This window comes from Diorhabda sublineata, chromosome 2 (genome assembly GCF_026230105.1).
Source record: "Diorhabda sublineata isolate icDioSubl1.1 chromosome 2, icDioSubl1.1, whole genome shotgun sequence".
Lineage (NCBI taxonomy): Eukaryota > Metazoa > Arthropoda > Insecta > Coleoptera > Chrysomelidae > Diorhabda > Diorhabda sublineata.
In genome coordinates this window covers 35,941,552-35,963,069 of record NC_079475.1, presented here as the reverse complement: position 1 = coordinate 35,963,069, position 21,518 = coordinate 35,941,552, and the positions used below count along the sequence as shown (strand labels likewise).

Below are 21,518 nucleotides of genomic sequence, written 5' to 3'. Positions count from 1 at the left end.
TTCCATTATTTTTGTTTCTTCCAGAATTGTCGTCTTCTTTCTGTAGCCTGCATTCCGCTTTGCTGTCAATCGAAAATAATCGATTAATCGAAAATAATCAATTTTCGATTAATCGAAAATAATCAAATCGGTAATAAAGTTTCAAAAGAACGATTGTGGTTTGATTTCTACAAAAAACAAACCAAATAATGAACCTACAGAAGATATTTGGAAGTAAGATTCTGATATTGAATTATGTTGAAATAATTATTCATAAAATAAAATTTTTAATCGATAAATTGATTATTTTCGATTAATCGATATTTTCCGATTAATCGATATTTTTCGATTACTTAATTATTTTCAATTAAACGATAAATCGATTACCGATTATTTTTAAAAATATATATCGATTAATCGATCACCCGATTAATCGATTATTTTGCCCACCCCTAGTCTGCATAGCGTAGGGCGTGGTAGAATGTTATTCCCATTTTGAATTCCTCTGTATTTGGCAAAGTTTTATTATTTTATCCATAAGCAAATATTAAGGGACTGAGTGAGTCTCCTACAGTACACCTATGATCTATCTGATCCATTAAAATTATATTTATAAGAAAATACATCACAGAAGTTTCCATGTCCTTTTTAGCATCTAGAATACACGTGACAAACAATTTTAGAAGAATATGCTATTTTCAACGACCCACTCTGTAGTTTTTCATAATCAAATAGTTCTCCAGTGTCAACTAATAAATGTTATTAGGAATTATAAAAACTGAGCAATAAATTAATTAAAATAGTAATTCAAATGTGTAAATTTTGAATGCAATTAAATTAATCCGATGGAAACGAGACGACATACTTTTATTTATTATTATACTGTTGTAGATTGAGTTGCCGGAACAAAACAAATGTACATTTGGCAACGTTCCATCACGTTATATTTGTAATCAAACAGAGAAACGATCAAACTAAATAACGAAGTAAAAGCGAGTAGTCGCAGTGAAACAGGGATCGGACGAACACGATATTCAGGTTGTTTTCAACGTGAGCTCCTTTCAGTTTCGCACGTGATCGTGGCATCCAATCAACAGATTCAAACTCGCGGTTTCTCGGAATCGTTGTTTGGTCATCGTTTCTTAAAATAATCCTGTGGAACGGCTTGGTTAGTCGGTTTATTTCATTTTAGCTTCGTCGAAGTTCGAACGTTGTGTTATCAAATTACAAGGAATATTTTTAGTGAAAGTTTTAAATAAGTGACTATTTTCATGATTTGTTTTTAATAATCGTCGGTTAATTTTGTGACGAGTGTTGTTAGATGACCTTGATTATTGTTTGGAATTTGTTATGTTATATGTTAAGGTAAGATAAACGATATTAATCATCATTTTAAATTAAAAAAAAAATCATCTCATTGTATGTTGTTACTAAAATACGCTCTTTTCTGTCAAGGATCATCAAGAACTTCCACTAGAAATATAAATATCATGGATTACCACGATTTAGGTGTGTACATAATTACGTGTTATTTGTTGTTGGAAAGCATGCTTCGATTTTGTTGTTGATAAATTTTAAAAGGCAGTTGTTGGCTGTTAGACATTTTTTAGATTATTTTCGCTATTTAGCTAACGTAGCATTTCTATTTATATCGGTGAATATTTGGCAAAATATATATTATCACCTAACTAATTCAGTAGAATATCATTTAATTTCTTTATGTGTTAGTTGCAACTGTATCAAGCTACTAAATAAAATCTTTTACCTTATTTAGTTTACGTTATTTTGCTCCTAATCACTTTTATAAGCTTTTGCCTGCATGTGTATTTTTTTGTATATCATTAATTAGGAAAATCTGTTCCGGAAGTAATATTCAAAATTCATTTCTACTGGCAAAAACCTATTCAATTATCTCGATCATTTTTCAATTTTACAATATTCATGTTCTAGCTCTAGATGGCCCTATCTGTTAATGAAATTAGATAGTGTTGACAGGTTAATAGGTATATATCAATCATTCTGTTTCACATGGTCTTGTTGGGTCAAGGAGGTATACATCATTGAATAGAATGTACAGTAAAAGCTCTTTATTCGCGGGGTATATGTTTTGTAAATACGCCGCGATTATGGAATGGTAATTTATATTTGGTATAGGGGATATTTTCCTAGATGACAAAATAAAAACAAATATATACGAAAATCAATTGAAGTTTAGACAATGGTTTAAAGAATTTAGTAATTTTGTCCTGCTTGGCAATTTTTAAAAGCTTCAGACAAATCTTCAACATTAGAAATTTGCCTTTCAAAAATATGACTTTATCTTGCAATTCAAGCAACTACTTGAACACTTGATTCTATCTGTTCGATCCCATTTCGTCCTATTCCATTCGGAATTTCAGTTGAAGGTAAATGGTCTCTGAAGACGACAACTTAGTTATCGAAACGCGCGCCAGACAGTGTAATTGTGAGTGTTGGTGTAGTGGTAGTGTACACAGTGTGTTCAGTTTTTGAAAAATTGTTTGAAATTTGCACAACAGTAATTTATGGGAAACTTTATTATTAGGTATTAATTTGGATAAAAGTTATTCTTCATCAAAAGTTCTATATGTTGTAAAACTTTAAATGTTGCTATCAAATATTGAAATTTTTTAGTTGTATGAGAGTTAAGATAGAAAATATGAATAAGTTCAAAAGTAGAGTAATTATTTTATTGTTTATATCCAAAATTGTTATCAAGAAAATTTATTAAAAATTTCAAATAGTACCTAATAAACCGTTGACTATTTTTTTATCAAAATGGTAATGAACTCTTCCTAAAATAAGTGATACACAAAATTATTTAAGTATTTCACAAAATTATTTGACACATTTTAATTACATTTGAAAATAGTCCTTGTTTGTTTACATTCCTTTCAAGTAACCCCAAGAGAAATAATCTAACAGTGTTAAATTTATTAACTGACTCTTTGAATATGAATGTATTTTTCAATTAAAAGGCATTTTCAAAATATTTTAATCTACAAGATACTATAAGATGTTGCAGTCTAGCTGCTACCCTACATATTTCAGATTCATGTAGGTCATAAAGATAAACAAACAATTGATTTTGTGATAAGTTTAGATAATGTGTGAATTCAAAGCTTTATAAAAAAAACGGCCCTTATAAATTCCACTTGAATATTTTTCATATCTGCCCCATATTTGAATGAAATATACTTAGTTTAATCTAAAATAATGCTTTTCTGACAATAAAAAGGATAATTTCCAACTGTACCTATATGTTTTCTCTTCTTTGTTATTGGCAGTAAGGAAAATAGGTCTTGAAATAAATGAAATCAAAACGAAATAATTGACAAGTGATGCCTGCCAACTCAACTGAACAATACAAAGAGGGAACTCTAATAAAAGCTATAGAGCAACAACTCTTAGACTTTGAGAGAAGAATATTGATATATAGAATATTTGAAGATTTGCTCACTATCTAGATCTACTAAAGTATTCCTCTACAAAGTCCTTATATGCCCAATTCTGTATTTTGGATCAGAAACACTGGAACATGAAAGCTATAGAGCAACATTTCTTAGACCTTGAGGCAAGAATATATGCTTATAGAATACATGAAGATCTGCTACCTACCTAGATCGACTAAAGTATTCCTCTACAAAATCCTTGTGCGCCCAGTTATGTAATTTGGATCGGAAACATTGCATGACATAAAAGCTTTAGAGCAACAAAACAATTTAGAATCAGTATTTGATTATCTTGCTGGGGATGATGATGACTCTTATTATAGTAAGTTTTAATAAATGAATAAATTTTAAAGTATTAAATTTGGAATGGAAGATATAGAATACATACTGTTGCGCCCTAGATATCCAGGCAAATCCTCATCGAAACTGAGTATTTCAACATAAAACGACTTTGGAAATTAGTTAAGATAAGAGAATTATATATGAAACAAAATATTGAAGTATAAAGTTCGAATAATAACGAACAACGTACATATATATTTATAACTAATTTGTAAATAGTGTATATTATCTTTTTTCACTTATACCTACTAAAATGTTTGTCATAAGTGCTAATTATTTCGTTTTTACTAAAGTGAAACTACGTCCTCATTTTTAGCTGTGGTTTCATTCACTTTTATCACTATTCTATCGTACTAATATCTATAACATTTATTGCAATTACGCCTTCAAAATAGTGTTTCAATGTTAAAAATTGACACTTCAGTGGCCATAGATAACCTTCAAATACATAGTGGTGTGTTCCGAAATTTATTGTTTTGTGCTTCGCTTTTTTGACTCATGTATTGGCTTGTGTTGTGAAACAAAAATTCATCTTATTTTTCTATAGGTACAAGGTGTTTACGGGTGACATTTTTAGTCCATTGTTTTTATCTATTTAAATGTATACTTTTAGTTCTATCTACAAAATATGCGCCGTCATAAATAGTTTCTTTTTATAGTATTTTAATGATATGCTTTATCCGAAACGTATAAATTCAAGGTTTTATAATATAAAAACGCTATTGTAAATACTCATGTTATGCTTTTTGATATTTATTATTAGGACTTAATTGATGTTTACAATTCTAGATATTTATGTAAAATTACTCAGGTTTAACAGGGCAGATTAACATTTTGAGCAGGTGCAACTATACGGACGATAATTGCCAAGGGAACAAAAAAAGTAATTAATAGTCCCCACCGTACTTGTGTTTGATATTTGGACTTGAATCTGTATATTTCATTAAAAAAGTAAACTATATCGATACATATATTTTTTATTGATAAATCGTCTTGATTGCAAATTTGTTTTTGAAAAAGGTAAAATATTTTAACCACACTAAAGAATTTTTTTAATCCCAAGTTGTCGTATCTGAAAAATATGTAGCAGCCATCATTTTAATTATTCATAATCGAATTTTATAAAATAGAATTATAGAATTTTGCTCAAACTAACTTTCTATTAAAAAAGGTCTAACATCAAGACAATTTATGAACAAAAACATAAAAAGAAGTAAAGATCTAAAGAAATTTGTTTTGTTACTTTTATTGATAATCTTCTTGAAGGATTATTTTCTATGGTAAAGGCCTAAAAACTATTGATATTCATGCAATGTACGGAGTTTAGGTTCGAAAGTTGGCTAGGGCACAATGAGGAACGCAGTGGCCACACAATGCGCATGGAACTGTTCCTTGAACAGACTCACGAACAAAGTTAATGCATAGTTCTATTGAAGAACGAAAGAAGAATTATTGCAACTTGCGTTGTTGCCTTTTTTTGTCGCCAGTGACATTTGTGGAACTAGTCGTTTTCACTTCTGTAGAATTATAAGCATACTTAGGATATTGCAATTATGTTTACTAATAATAGTGTGAAACATGATCGTTTAACGAATGCAAATAGCGGAACAAATCATCGAGTACTTACCTACATCATGTGATCCGGTGTTGTCCATCGATAATACAGTTTTATTATAATTGAATCTACAAGGTGTCCCGCACAAGAACCGCCACAAATCGGAGGCCGAAATATGACAATTGGGGCCAATTTACCTCTGTAACAAGTTCCAACAATGAGTAGTAGTAGTATCATTCATGAGAACCGGATGTTTTTAAAATAATCATAAAAAATTGAATATTTACTTTGAAAAAGTTTTATTGGTACAGAAACACTTGTTAAATCATAGAATTACTTACTCATGTCCATTTTGGGCAATACATTGTTGTAGCCTTTGACAGAAACTGGCCTCAATTCTGTGCAGCATGTCTACATCAATCTGGCTGACGTGTCGACGAATTGCGATCTTTAGGTCCTCCAAAGTACGCGGTTTATTGTTGTCACTCATTAACAATATCAAATTTTCATTTTCTCAAAAATGGTAAGCATTTGTCGACAAAATTGTAACTGCTGCACGATGCCTCTGAATAGAGCGGCGCGGGCTTCTGACAAAGGCTTCCCTTACTCGTTCAATGTTCTCCGGGATGCTAGCAGTTCGTTGGGGACCCGGTGGTTTTTTCTTCGATATTGATCCACTTATTGGAAGGTTGTTTACCTATCGCAATATTGTGTTACGAGAAGGGACACTTGCATTTCGATGGATATTAAACTGACGGCGGAAATGTCGCTGAACAGCAGTTACGGATTCGTCATTTCACAGAAAACTGTCATAAACGTACAAGCTTCAGTGTAGCGTCCACGGCTCCATCTCAATGACTGAAATGAAAATGCTATGAACAAAGGAAACGTTAAATACCAGTCACGTGTCCCTCCCACCATGAGCGCCCGTGTACAACCCACCTTAAAAACATCCGGTTCCCATGAATGACCCTGTAAAACCTCAAAGATTTCGAAAAAAATCGATTTCTTTGCAACTCTCAACTTCAATAACCAAATTTAATACACTGTACGGTAATATCAAGTTTTTATCTGTCATTTGATTTGGAAAAAAATATTTTCACACCGTTTTTATAACTAAAAAGTTAGGAGCTGGATAATCTAACACCCATAACATATTTATCACCACGCATTCAATAAATTGATATTTATATTTTAAAGAACACATATATAAATAAGGATATATAGTAATTCTAAAACTACAGTCTGTAATTTTACATATTTAACTCTTTGATTTGTCGATGTAATCCCCTTTTGCTTGTATTATTTCGGAGCACACTTTTGGCATTCTCTGTTAAAATTTCGTCAAATAATCTTCGTCTATTTGTTTCCATTCGTTTTTCAGGATATTCCAAAGATGTGAAGTGGAAATAGACCACTGCTTTCTGACTTCCCTGTCCAATTTGTACTACAACAATTTTTTACGAGTTCTCCAGTCGTCCTTCCTCCTAAACATACCCAAACCATCACCGAGCCTCAGCCGTGTTTTACACTCGCATTTACACATGAATCTAACGTCCGTTATTTTTTTTTTAACTGCTCACAAACACCCTCCTTTTAGACCCAAAAACCTCAAACTTTCATATATCACTCCATAAAATTCTCTCCCACTCTTCATGTGTTCAATTTTTATTATTTTTCTTAATTCTATTTTGACGTCTTAAAAGGGGTTTCTTCACTGCCAGATCCCTAAATTCATTGATCTGAGCTGCTATCCCTAGACAATTACTTGAAATGGGAGTTACGTATTGCGGCTTTATTTAAGAAATTAAGTTCCCCCTGTTTTGCGTTGAGATTAGTTTCCAAAGAACTGAATTTATCCACCTCCTTAACAGTTTATTATACTCTTGTTGAGTCGCAACTCCAAAACGTCCTTCCCTTCTAGGGTACGTGTGGTGCGACTCAATTTGAGCGAATCTTCAAACTACAAAAGTGAGCTGTTAGATATTTACTCGGACTTCTTTAAAAGATTAAAAATTCTTACTCTTCCTTCCTTATTCATCTTTGAACTAATTCGTAAGCACGTTTCTCCAATTTCAAAAAAATACTTGCTCAGCTATCCACTTAGGAATGTGGAGCACGACCTTTACCTACCTACTCTACATTCAGAATTAGTTAAGGGCTCAATATTTTACAATGTAAAAAAATGTACAATCACTTGCCAATTGAAATCAAATCGATATAATTTTGTCTCGTATTTCACAATAATTTGAGGGCATATTTACGGGAAAGTGCCTTCTACTATGTAATCGACTTCTATTCTAATAATAATATTCCATTCCGGGCATGCTGCATACTGGTTTAATTTTGCTATGGAAGACGGGAAACGTATTAACATTGAAGTTGCCATTCCAATATATTCATTATGTGTTGTTGTCTTTTTTCATTTCTCTAGTATATATTTTCTATGCCCTCAACCTAATATAGTTTTCTTGATTTACTAGGTAATAAGTTTAATGACACTGACACTTCATCTTTATCATCTATTTTTCCAACAATGTAACTCATTTTTAAACTTTGTTTAATTGTCAAAATTAATTATAATCTTCCAGAAAAAGGATTAAACATTTCGCTCATTTGAATATGTTTGTTTTGATATAGTTCTTCTAATATCAATTGCAGACAATCAATATTTCATAAATACGCAGGGCACTAATACCAATTTAAGAAATGAAAAATAATGTTTACTCCCTGTATAATATTCGGTAATCATCTAACCAACCGTTAGTTCACGTGGACTTATCTGTTTACCAATGAAAACATCGAATCGTAAACAAAAATGCAAAAGTATTCCTGCTAGATAGTCTGCGATAAGCAGTGGCGTGGCTTGGTGAGATTCATTTAATTGATTTAATTTATTCTTTGAATAAATAGAAATATGGCTTTCTTTAGACCATGGGCGAATGAAGACAATGAAATTGCACAGGTTAGAATTTAATAATAAAGATTTAGTTATACAAACACAGCAAGTTATTTTCAATATATTCGAATGTTTAAAAAAGGAAAATATTCAGCAATCTGATATTGGAATCATAATAAGAATTGTCAAATTAACTAGAGTAAATAAATTTTCCATTTATCAAGTAGTCACGAAAGGGGTTGTTGTGGATAATTCACAGAACTGAAAAACATGTAAATAAAAACTGAAATCAGTTGACAAAGGAGAACAGGGCTGCGACATTAGAAGTAATACAGCAAAAGGTAGCAGGCCTTGTCAGCTTGTGGCTTTAAACACAAAAAGCGGATGGCAATAACCGAATCGTCAAGGATAGTTCGATGGCGACAATATTATTTGCTTCAGATAAAAGACTACCGAAGTTCTAATAGACGAATGGGGTACTAAAAGGGCTCGGTTCACGTCTGGTACCCTGTTTAAACCAAACTCCCTTACAGGCAGGTACATTTTACTCGTCTATTTACGTTTTATAATTTAATATTCAGTTGTAGCAAATGACAAGATATAATAATGATAATTTATGAAATGAGGTATCTACGCCTATGGTAGATCAAACAAAATTGCCGGCAAAGGTTTTTATAATCTGCAGTTGATATTGGAAGAACTTTACAAACCTCTGTACTCAGTTGAGTTCTATGAATTGCACTAGTGCAATAAAGATCCGCTTTTTCGAGTAAATATGGTTCAATAAAGTTGTGTTTATTCCATGGACGTAGAAAAATAATATATAATGTAAAAGGAGTAGAAAAATATAATATATACCTGTTTCTGAACAATAACACGCGCAACTGATGATAAACAAATAAATGGATATATTTTGAATCTATATTGTCGTGTGTGCAAACACATACTTTTGCTAAATCAGTAATTATAACCGAAAATAGCATGGCCCTGAAGAGGTTATTGCCTAGAAGTTGTTAAGAATTTTAGAAACAGTATTAACAGCGTATTTTATTGTGTAAATAATACGAACAAGTTTAGAGAAGCAAAGTTTCATTAACGGAATTTAAATTTTGATACGAGGAAGTAGTTATAAAAATCGTTCAACTATTAATTTTTTTTGAATGCTTTGATTTTTCAAGTATATCCAATAGTGGTTGTTCACATACCATAATAATGTATACAGGACGATATAATTTAAAGTTTTAACGACAACTTTTACTTTGTAAATATTAAAATTGAAGAAATACGACCCTTTTAAATTTTCTGAAAAACGTTATTCGAGCCCTATGACGCCATATGGCCCAAATTGTGCGTTATTTACTCTACTTTGAGCCGGTGCTCTCAGAATTAAAATTTTCCGAGAATCCCGGTAAAACTAAAAATGACTTTTTTACAAAAATCGATTTCTCAAAAACCCCTCCATTAATTTGCGCGAATTTTTTATATGTTTTTCAGGAACCCCTGACATACCTATCTGCCAAACGGCAGTTTACCAAAATGCACCATTCGGAAAATACGGCCCCGTAACGAAAATGTCGGTTTTGACCTAGACTTGCACATGGCGCCACAGGGTTCGAAAAACGTTTTTCGGAAAAATGAAAGTGGCAATATTTTTCCAAATTGAATATAGAATGATATCCCAAAGTTTGTAAAAAATCAAAGACATCCAAAGTACCCAAAGCAGCGTTCGTACCAGTTGGCGACTTCTCTACGAATCCATTTTAAAAAGGGTCATATAATAATTAGACAAGAAGCCCGCGAGAGTCAGTTGCGTGGAAGACGTAAGAACCAATGTTTTAGGATAGTCTGGAAATATGAAAAACCCGCGGTTCCCATAAAATATAACGTAAAGATCGTTTAAATGTGTGGATGAACCATTATTTCGTTATGGTTATATTTTCGTATCCCTCTTTTGTAAAACTAAAAGTTATTCAATTATTTAATTTAATAGAATAATCATAAAATTTGGACGATTTGGACTATCACAAACAGAATAGAAAAAAAATGGATATCACTAGTGCGAGCTGCTAAATAGACTATTAAGGAAATAAAGACCTACTTAGCAATAATGGCAGTGGAAAAATAATTCGAACGACTCGAAATCCTACCCAGATCTATTAATTACAAGCTAGACGCTTTATAAGTTAAGCTATCACAGGAATACGTATTCCAGGCACCTGCATAAGAGACCCACAGGGTAATATTACCGTCCATCTTATCGAATAGAGCCATTTTGAGAATTAGAATTAGCCTATAAGATCATTTTCATTCGTTATAAAAAACCAACTGTTGTAGTGACGACGTTATTATTTTATGCAGATTTTTGTAAGCCGCTCTTATTATAAAAGTTATGAGAAAAAACTGCTGCTTGTAAATGGATATATGGGGAAGGAAAGCAATAATGGAAATGGAAGGCCTACTCAGTAAATAAGTTTCAGTAATCGATTAAATCATTCGGATATTCCCCGGACTAATTCTAATGCCAAGATTTTTTTTATTTTATTATTGCAAAACACGTTTTTTTTGTTTTTTTTTTTTGAATTATAATTTATTCACTTCCAAGTTCACTGATTTGGTTTGGTATTCATTGTAGCGCCCGCTCCTGCTAAGTCTTGAGATAAGTAAGATTTGTTTCTAGATTATAACGAATCTTAATGTGATCTTAATTTGTCTGAAATAAATAAATTTTAAATATTCTCACCTCTGACTATTTAATTACCCTCCCGTAACTGTTTGCCTCCTGGGGACACCGTGATCATAATTTTGAAATACATTGAACTCTTCAAAAACAAACAACCTAGAGATTTTTATCAAATTATTATATATATTATTACAGCTATCATTTCACTATATTATTTATTAATTCAGTTTAAACTTGATGCTAAAATTTACTTCATTAAGTTAAAAAAAGATAATTTTCATATAAACTTTCTTCTAATAAAAACTCAAGGCCATCTGAAGTTGAACGATGAACAATTCTGTGTGAAGTACCATACAGTATGTATGCCAGTAAAATACCTTGGATCACCTTGTGTTTTATGACGCCACTGCTATTAAATTAACAATAACTATATAGTGAATGTTATGGCAATAAAATATTTGTTTTTACTTATAATTTATATAACTTAGAGACACGCTCTATCGAATTAACTTTTCCACTGGTACATCCAACAAACACACAAATTAAGGGAATCAAATTATAAAAATAATTGGCTACTTACTTTGTCGTATCCCTAAATGTTTTCACTTTGAGTTGTGGTGATTGTTCAATAAAAAAGTGTTATAGTCTTTAACTTTTTTGAAGATTTGTCGTTTACAGCGACAAATCTTTGTGAATTTGCGTGAGGTCAACTCTTTTACACATGTTTAAACACTGCGCGTTGCTCTATATGATTCATTTTGATAATGATATGTGATGATTTCGAATTCGTTGTTCTTCATCAAGTTCTACACAATTTATTCAATAAAACCATTTATAGAAAACTTTGTTAAAACGCAATAACCACGATTACAGTTCAAATGATCTACACTACATCACCAAAATAAGTTCTGTTGAAGTGTACTTTTCTGTGGGGTAATAAAAAAAGCACTATGGGAATATAGGGATTATTATGTTTAGTAATGAGCGAGACTTTTAGTCTTTGCTCTGGTCTCAAAAGTTTTATCAAACTGTAAAATTGAGTATTCTAAGACCACTTAAATTATAAATTTTCGTCTCTTTCTTACTGTTCGTAGTAGTGGGCCCATTAAGCACATAGGCTTTCTGCTAGACTAGAAACTATCAAAGGCCGGTGTCGAGCGTTCTGGCTTGAGCATTTAGACGAATTAGGATATGATTCCTAACCACCCGAAGAGGAATAAACTGGACCGTCTCGGCAGCATTGGCCTTATCTCTTCTTTGTTCTCCTCCGCCCCACTGATACTACGGCGTTTGAGCCGGGAAGAGTACCTGTTAAAGCATCGATATCGATAGGAACCGATGCTTTGAGGGTAGTGGTTTCCTTGTTTGATGAAAGCTCTCGGGGGGAAGAGGCTACTCTTGCAAGGCCCTTGGAATTTCGCTAGGTTTCCCGCGATACTTGATTAGTATTTAGAATTTTTCTCGGCTTTGGATACCTGGCTTTGTCTTTTAGCCAGTCGGTTCCTTCAGTTGAAGTGGGCCCTCATGTCTTGAAATCTTCTTCCGACGGTTTCATCCATGATATCTTTTATGTTCTCTTTTTAACTTTCGGTAGATATATATCTACCAAGGGCTGTTCCCTGCTTGACTCAGGCTGATATTCTGCTGGATTCGAAGCTTTGTTCGGTGACTTATGATGGTGTGTGTTGTTTAGATAAGGATGGCCCTGTTGAGGTGGAGGTTGATCTTCAGTTCCAGCTTGGATCGTCTTCCGATGATTCGTGATAGTCGTCCAATTGTAATGGCCGCTTTTTGTGCATCAATTACTTCATAACACACCTATCCTGAAGATCATTTTAATGTTTTATGGCGAAACCGCATACCAATTAAAACCTGTTGCTTTCGAAAGGAAAGATTGACCAAAACATACCACCAAAGATAGCCGCCAGGCATTCCAGGCGGTGTTACCGTGCATCCAATAACTTGCATCATGATCCTACTAGATAATATCAAATATAGGCGTGAAGTTGAACTAATAAAATGCCATTCATCAAAACAAATATGACTCACAAGTAATAATTGTGTGTTTACAATTTCGCACAAAACGGAAATTCCAGTATTTATACGGGTATTCACTGCTATTATTTAATGAACAAGTTGTAAAAGACTTGGATAACTTAAAACTCGACGGTGTGGTCAGTTCCTTTTGAATTGGAAATCAATTGGAAGGTAATGGAAATTTTTAAATTGTGCATACACGAACTATGAGTGTTAACTATTAAATGTTTGATGACATTATTGACGCTATAAACCAGGGGTGGATCAATACTTTGAAGCGCTTGCAAAAATGTCTGAGAAAAGCGCTGACATTCTCATCAATTACACTTGTTCTGGGGCACTGCAGGTCTAACAAGTTTGACCACCACTTCTCGGCAACACCAATTATAGTCTTGGAAAGGCACAACAAACATTAGGACACAAAAAAGAAGGTTCTCTTCAAATATAAGGGCCGCACAACATTAAGAATCAAAATTCATAGTTTTTATTGAATTTTTGAACCATATACTACAATTATTATTATAGAAATTCTTGTATGCACACCACAACTCAGTACGCATTTATTTGAAGTATTTTGAAAAAAATATTTGGATAAACTTCCGAAAAACGCCAAGAGGAATTGGAAGGTAAAAATGATAGGGAATTGTCACAATCGAATAAGGACTAAGAAAATATTCCTGGATCGTGCGCATACGCGGAAAAGTGAATTAAAAATTCGGTCAAAAAAGGCCTATTCGTTTCAATAAAAACGAAAGAAAAATAGAAATACGTTAGTAAACGCACCGGGCCTAACCTGACCGAATCTGTAACATCGACGTATTTCCCGATCCCGAAAGAGCAATAAAAACAATAGAAATAAATGAAAAGCAATTTTATTCCATAAAAACTTAGTCACTTACCTCATCCTCTTCCATTGGAGGTCGATCATTCTTTCCAGGATACAAAAATTTTATATCTGCAATGATTGCATCGAACGGATCCACATTTTTTCACTCGCCGTCTCCAGAGACATTCACAAAGATGCAGGTCCAAGTTATTTTTGATTCCCCCCTCGATATTCTTTTTCTTATGTGCCTCCAGCTGGATTCAATATTTTGGGTGTAGGCCCCTGTTTCAGGATCAACAAAGTGCTCTTGATGGTTGGATATTTCAGCTCCTATTTACCCGCGCACGAAATGACCGCGATTTTCGACATTGCGAGGAAATCGCGGGAATTTCAAAAATATCGACGTCACCTGTAAAATTTCATTGGCGTTTTTCGGAAGTTCAGCCAAATATACTTTAACTTTAAGCTTTAAGAACTTTAAATATAAGCATTTGAATAATTGAGTAACTACTTACCTATGGATAGTTACATGAGAAACTTTATTATTGCATTATTAATAAAAAACACTCAAACTGAAGTTAAAATCTCTACTTTTCATGTGCTTGTTACCTCCTTTCATATTTCTATAATTATAATACATACGAGGGTGAATCAAATATAAACGCGAGACTTTTGGACCTGCGCGCGCAATAGTGATGGAAGAACGTTCCGCTGTTATTGGCTGTTAGGTTGGTTTGTCAGGAGTGGGGGAAGCACGTGACTCGTCATCATAGACTCGCTCAGTGTCCATCGTTACGATGTCCGAGCAGGAGGTACCTCCTTCTATTGCGCAACGTATTGTTATAAAGTTTTTAGCTGCAGAAGGTGTAAAATCGGCCGAAATCTTGAGAAGATTGACTGCACAGTTTGGGGAAAAGACGCTGTCGCGAGCTAGAGTGTTTGCTTGGCATAAACAGTTCGTGGAGGGCCGTGAACGTGTTGAAAATGAGAGCCATGACCGCAGACCCCGCACCAGCATTACAGCGGGCAACATCGACAGTGTTCGTCAACTTGTTGAAGGTGATAGGCGTCTAACAACTTCGGATATTGCAATTGCGATATGCAAGACTTGCATATCGCCGCAAAAGACGACACCTTCCAATGAGAAAAGTGATTCTCCTCCATGACAATGCTCGCCCCCATACGGCAGCCCTGACAGTACAAAAATTGGAGCAACTGGGTTGGGAGACACTGGAACACCCTCCATACAGTCCAGACCTGTCTCCCTGCGACTTCCATGTCTTTGGTCCTCTCAAGGAAGCTTTGGGAGGGCAAAAATTCCACAGCGATAATGAGGTTGAAGCATATGTGCGCAATTGGCTACAAACACGACCTGATTCTTTTTACATGGAAGGAATTAAAAAATTACCTATACGCTGGGAAAAATGTGTTTCTAAATCAGGAGATTATGTAGAAAAATAAACTATGATTGTTTGTGCGTTTAAAATCAAAATAAATATTTTAAAAAATAAGTCTTGTTTATATTTGATTCACCCTCGTAGTTTGGAATATTTTTGCTTTGAAAATCATCAAATGTATTCCACTGTTATATAAATATTATCATTCTACTAATTCTTGGAATAATTCAAACTCGTTTATCGTTTTTATCAATTGCACCGATTTTTTATCAGTTTTCCAATTTTTCAAATACACCTACTGACAAGCCACTGCTAACAGATGCTATTTAAAAATAACACGCTCGCCATAAATAAACTTAGTATAGCATATGTTTCGCACTTCCAGAATAAATATTTGAGGATAACCTCACAGTTAATGTTCTCTATTATTATCAAGTCATGCTACATTTATTACTTAAATTCATTTATTATTGCGTTATTTATAATCAATAGTTATTTAATGGAACTCGGAGGTAGGAAAACAATGTATAACTTATTTCATATTCTTTAATAATTGTGAAGGCGCACTCAAAGACTTTTCCACAAATACAAATAAAAGACAAGTTCATATAAAATAATAATTTTGTTACCAGAAGATTGGTACACTTACGGTTAATTTTCGACATAATCACCGAAGAGATTGAGACATTTGTAATATCTGTGGACAAGCCTAACCGTTCAGTAACAATAAAGTACAAAACAGACTTTGAAACTTCTGGAAATTCCGTAGACAAAGCTGTAATGGTGAATCTGCGGTTTTCTTTAACCATTCTGTCTGTTGAACCAGGTCATCTGAAACGACAGATTTACGTCCTTAGCCCCCGTCCCATTCACGCACAACATTATCACTCATGAAATTTTCCCCATACACACGATTTCAGCAGCACTATTGCCTTCAGCCTGTAAAAAACGAATCACACGTCGCAATTCACACTTGGCAAGAGCATCAATAATGGCGGACATGTTTACGTGGCTGTAGCACAACGCCGACTGACGCCTGAATGTCAACAATGGCGGAATGTGTAGTGCGAGAGCTTTGTAGTCGCCTACAGCGCACGCCCCCTTTCTTCTGACCGCGTAACGACTGCACGGAGCGATCGGAGGTTGAAAAGAATATGTCTACCTAACCAAATCAGACTGTCTTTTGACGTTACAAATTATATGACTTTACTATATCTCACTTTATAGTAAAATGTAAACAAAGACCATAATAATGTGGTTTCCTTCAAGTAAACATCATTTTATAATATGAATAAATTGTGAATAGCTTCTCAAGTTTGAACAAAATTATGAGCACAACATGAGAAATTGTATATATTGAAGAAATATCTTAACTGGATTCAAGAAATATGATGTATACAATCCCACAGAAGCTCGTATCAGTCTTGCGAAACCTATATTTATTGTAAAATAACAGAAACAAAAAATTTGCCATATAATTTACGTCCACTGCAAATTTTATACACCCGATATGATATAAAACACTGAACCAACTGAATTTGGAATAATCACCAAAAGGTTTGATGATTATTCCCAACCAGCATAGGAGTAAGGCAAGGATACTCAAGATCTCCGAAACTCTTCATAGCAACATTGGAAGAAATTTCCGTAAACTAAAATGGGACAACAAAGGTATAAGAATAGATGGAGAATACCTTAACCATCTAAGATTCGCTGATGATATTTTGCTTTTTGGCCAATAACTCCGAAGAGCTACAAGAACAAATAAATGAACTCAACACAGCCACCAATAGATTAAGTCTAAAATAAACCTAGCCAAAACCAAGGTAATGTAAAATGAGCTGGTACATAGACAGGACATCCTAATAAATAATGGAGTGCATATGATAGAAATTCATTAATATTCAACAACACTTTATCTAAAATTCTTTGACATATGGAAGCGAGACTTATACATTCAAGATCTAAATTACTAAGAAACTCCAGGTTGCACAAAGATCAATGGAATGCGACAAAAAAGGATCGTAAGAGAATAGAATGGATATGGCAAAAGACTTAGGTAAAATTATTCAAATGGCAATGGGCAAGATTCTTGGCAAAAAGGACTGATAATAGATGGAGCACAAAAATTACATGGTACCCACGAAACATAAAAAGACCCAGGAGAAGACCTAACCTAAAGTGGAACCATGATATAAAGAAGCAACAGGGACAACTTGGGCCCGACTAACCAACGATAGACATCAATGGGCTCAAATGAAGGACCAATACATTCGATAATGATGAATATAGAATAGCAAATTGCTATCCTAAATTTTTGAGTGGAAAATATGATCATTGCTCTTGTCAATGTCACCGAGATGAAACTTTCACAGGTAGGTATGCAACATCGCTCATAAAATTATAGAATTATAGATATTTTGAAAAGTTTATGAACGATATATCGATAATTTTTCAATAGAAATGAGACATTACTTCATTTATTTTGACATTTAGGAATAACCCTGTCATGTTATCCCACACCTCCAACGCAATTTCTTTATAGGAGTAACAGTGGATGGCAGAAACATGAAATTCTGCTTTTGCTTCAGTAGGGTCAATATTTTATGGTCGCTTCAAATGTCATATATCGCGTCAATAGACGAGTTAACAACATAGTTTCCTTTTAAATCCAGATACTTAAATCAACGATGCTGCAACCTTTTTAACTTTTCCAAATAATAGTTGACATCTTCTCCCTCAAAATAGGGGCTTACGTATTCGATAACTTCCTCGTCTCATAATAATCTCTATTCTGCAATTGAGACTTTAAGGTAAAGAAACCGGAAATGTTCGCTTGGGACGATTGTCAAACAATAACTAAACATTTAAAATGGTGGAAATTTAAGTGAGGATCGCATGGGTAAATATCTTTAGCAACTAATATTGATAAAGTTAAGATTGAATACTTTTCATGCAAACCTCGTACAACATATATGGGAAAACCTCGCACATAACTGTTTCCTAATCGTTTCAGAGGTTGCCAAAAGAGTTCCATTGGCCTCAATTGAGGCACATTAGGAGCATTCTTAGATTTCTCAATAAATGGAATAATCAACTCTGCAAAAACTTTAACAACTTCATTTGCATAACGAGCAATTGCCATATCTAGCCAAAACACAAAATTTCCTTCAGGACGGTCTTTTATGAACTGATCTAGATGTGTAACAAACTTTTTTTCATATATTTGGGCGGTTACTGAATTTCCAAAAGGACTATTATTATTCGCAGTTTCGTTCCCGTAAAAAGTTTTCCAAACATTTAGCAGGCTGCTCAGAACATTTGGGAGCCGATTTTTTTTTATTTCAGAACTACATTCTGTTTGTTTAATACAATAAGTCGCTAATATTTCGAACTATGTTTAGTTCACGAAAAAATATGTTGAAATTCGATTTAGGTCATCTACTATGACTTAAAAATTGTTTTCTGGGAAAAGACTATTTTTGCAGGCATCTACCTTTTGTATTTCGATATCTAAAAATTACATTCTGCGATCATTTATTAGTAATGATAATTGGAAATAATTTATGATATTTAAATACAATTAATGATAGAAAAACCTACTATTTCTTCAGTTTAAATAATTTCCCAATAATTTTAATTTCACATCACTGTAACTCATTTATAAAGTGTGGTCTAGACGGTTTGGTATGTTATTTAATAGACTGAAAATATATACAGTGTGTTGTGGGTTATAGATTAATCATTCCCACATTATCTTTGTAAATTAATAAAAATAAAAAACTGGAATATATAGTATCACGGCAACCTTGGGGGGAATACAATTAAAAAAATAATATATACAATAAAAACCCAAACGTCACACAATTCTTGGAATCGAAGAAGCCTTCTCGGCTTACCTATATCTTGAAAATAAATTCATGTTCATACAATTCAGTCTTGTTTTGGTTATCTCTTCGGAAAAGCGTCGTTGAGGCAATGATTTTTTTTATTATTGCAGATACTGAAACACAGGAAGATGGAGAGCTAACCGAGGAAAGTATCGAATTAAGTGATGTCAGTAAGTTTTTATTTTCGCATATTATTTTTTCTTCAAAATTCAGATGTAATATTTAAGTTTCAATTTGGAATTTATGGAGCCGCTGGTGATAGTCGAGTTAAACATATTAATGCATCTAAAATGCTCTTGATTTTAGGTCTCTTCTGTTTTAAAATTAGTTTTATTTGGAAGAAAGATAAAATTTGAACATATTGTTAACTGCTAGCACCACACTGTTTCGATAACCAATTCACAACCAGATTAGTTACTTCCATTGACGAATCTAAGTTTATCCAAGCAAAGTCTTCTTTTAGTAGACAGTTAAAATATTTTTTGAAGGTGTACCTTGAGTATTTGTATAAATATAATGATGTACATTCATATTTTCGCCTAAAAGACCTGATTATAATTCCTAAACAGCTGCAGATGAAAAATTGCAACATTTTCTAAAATGTTTTATTCTTCCGAAAGGTTATAACATACTGGTTATCAAGGTATAGAAGCCACAACTTCGACTTTCCAATTATGTCACATTCATAATTAAAAAGTGTGAATAATAATTAAAAACTCGCTAGTATAAGTAGTAAATGATGGACCCATTTTTAAAAATTTATATTTATTAAAGTACAAATGCTACTTGAATAATTTTTATACCAATGAAAAGAAGAAGTTTCACAGTTTTTTTAATGTATTACGAGTGTTCAATGTGGCCTTCAGCTGCTGCACGGCAAACATCTACACGTCATCAAGGTAAAGCTTGTACACCAAATGCTACTCAAAACTTTCCATACAGTTGGTTGGGCTATTCCAAGTTCTCTACTAGCTCTGTTGGTAGGCTTACCTGGGTTGCGAACAAAACTGTCTACTATCCGTCTGACAGCATTTTCTGACACTTCCAGTCTCTTTAAATTGATTTAACCAACGAGTAATGCTTTTTCTAGTTGGTTGTCTAATACCAAATTCAGCACGAAATGCCCGCTGCACTACAATTTGCGACTCACTTCTTGCGAACTCAATAACACAGAACACTTTGAGCTCCACAGTCGCCATCTCACAACTGGCAGTGACAGAAAATGGCGGCCTTATGCCGCGGGAACTCTAGTGGCCGCTTCTGGAACCATCACCACCTGCTACACTTGTAATACACTAAAAAAAAACTTTGAAACTTCCCCTTTTCATTGGTATAAAAATTAACTATGTAGCATTTGTACTTTAATAACCCTTTATTATAATTCACATCACTTCCACATTTTCTCTTTTGCCGCTTTTCAGTCTTCTCTTCCTTTCCAGTCGTCAAAAACAACTGTTTAATACCACTCCTTTTAAAAGAAACCAATTTAATCGGGTTTAGTTCGCAATGATATGGTGGAGATCTGAGGGAACGTTTACAAATAATCACAACCTCTTTTGAAGATTGCAGTCCAATTTTTCACGGTCGCATACGAAGAACATTGATCACCAAGGGTATTAAGCATATCTTCGTAAATCTGCTTACCTCTTAACTCTCTTAAATACAGTACATACTCCAATGTTTCGATTTTCACAATTTCGGTAGATATCTTTTGTCTTTTAATTTATTGCGTAACTCTGGTTTACTTTTTTGACGTCAAACGTTACACTTACACTTCTAATAATTTATTGTTCGTTGCTATGGTAACGTAATATTTTGTTTATACATGGAACTGGTCTAAGCTAACTAGATATTAATACAACCTCGTATATATATTTTCAACCATATATAAGAGAGGTGAAGTTTCTTTACATGGGGGTAGGGCATATCCAATATCCAAAAAAAATGCGTTACGTAATTTGTGAGCGTTCCCTACTCAGCGTATTCCACGATTTTCTGCAATTTTATATTTTTTTGAATTTCCCTTTATGTAGGGAACTCACGATGTGTACCGTGTGCTGTTAGATGGTGGATTTAAACCAGGAGATGAATTATATAAAAAAGCCTGTCTTCGACTTAACATTTCATGTTGTAAAAATTTGTTTTGTGTCCTTCGTTGATCTATGTGCCTTCATAATTAAATATATTTATTTGGTACCTCGTTTGTTTTATAATTCTGAGGTAATTTCTTCTCCATATCTTCCTAATGATTTTCTATTTGAAATTTTGATTTTTCTTGATCTTCACGCGCTTTTTGAAATTCGTCACATTTCTCTTGTTTAATAACTTTGTAAAATCGTAGATTTCCTAACTAATTCCGCTGTGTCATCGGCATTTTTACATAAATGTTTCTATGTAAATGATTTAAAACCATGTTAATATTTTTTCATTAACCGCTGAAGAC

The 21,518-nt window shown here is 33.4% G+C and overlaps 1 protein-coding gene across 5 annotated transcripts in view; it reads left to right on the top strand.

Moving 5' to 3' along the window:
* The first annotated feature begins 950 nt into the window (after window positions 1–950).
* LOC130452774 (embryonic polarity protein dorsal-like) overlaps window positions 951–21,518 on the top strand; it is a 79,116-nt gene continuing 58,548 nt past the window's right edge. For 3 of the 5 annotated variants that reach the window (XR_008911000.1, XM_056792206.1, XM_056792202.1), the window contains exons 1-3: window positions 997–1,344; window positions 1,435–1,488; window positions 19,186–19,245. Coding sequence is in view for 3 of the 5 variants with exons in the window: in XM_056792206.1 (XP_056648184.1) it covers window positions 1,470–1,488; window positions 19,186–19,245 (79 nt within the window). In the remaining 2 variants the exon portion in view is untranslated. Of the gene's footprint in view, window positions 1,345–1,434; window positions 1,489–19,185; window positions 19,246–21,518 lie in introns of all 5 variants that reach the window. The other 2 variants (XM_056792204.1, XM_056792205.1) reach the window with 2 other exon arrangements.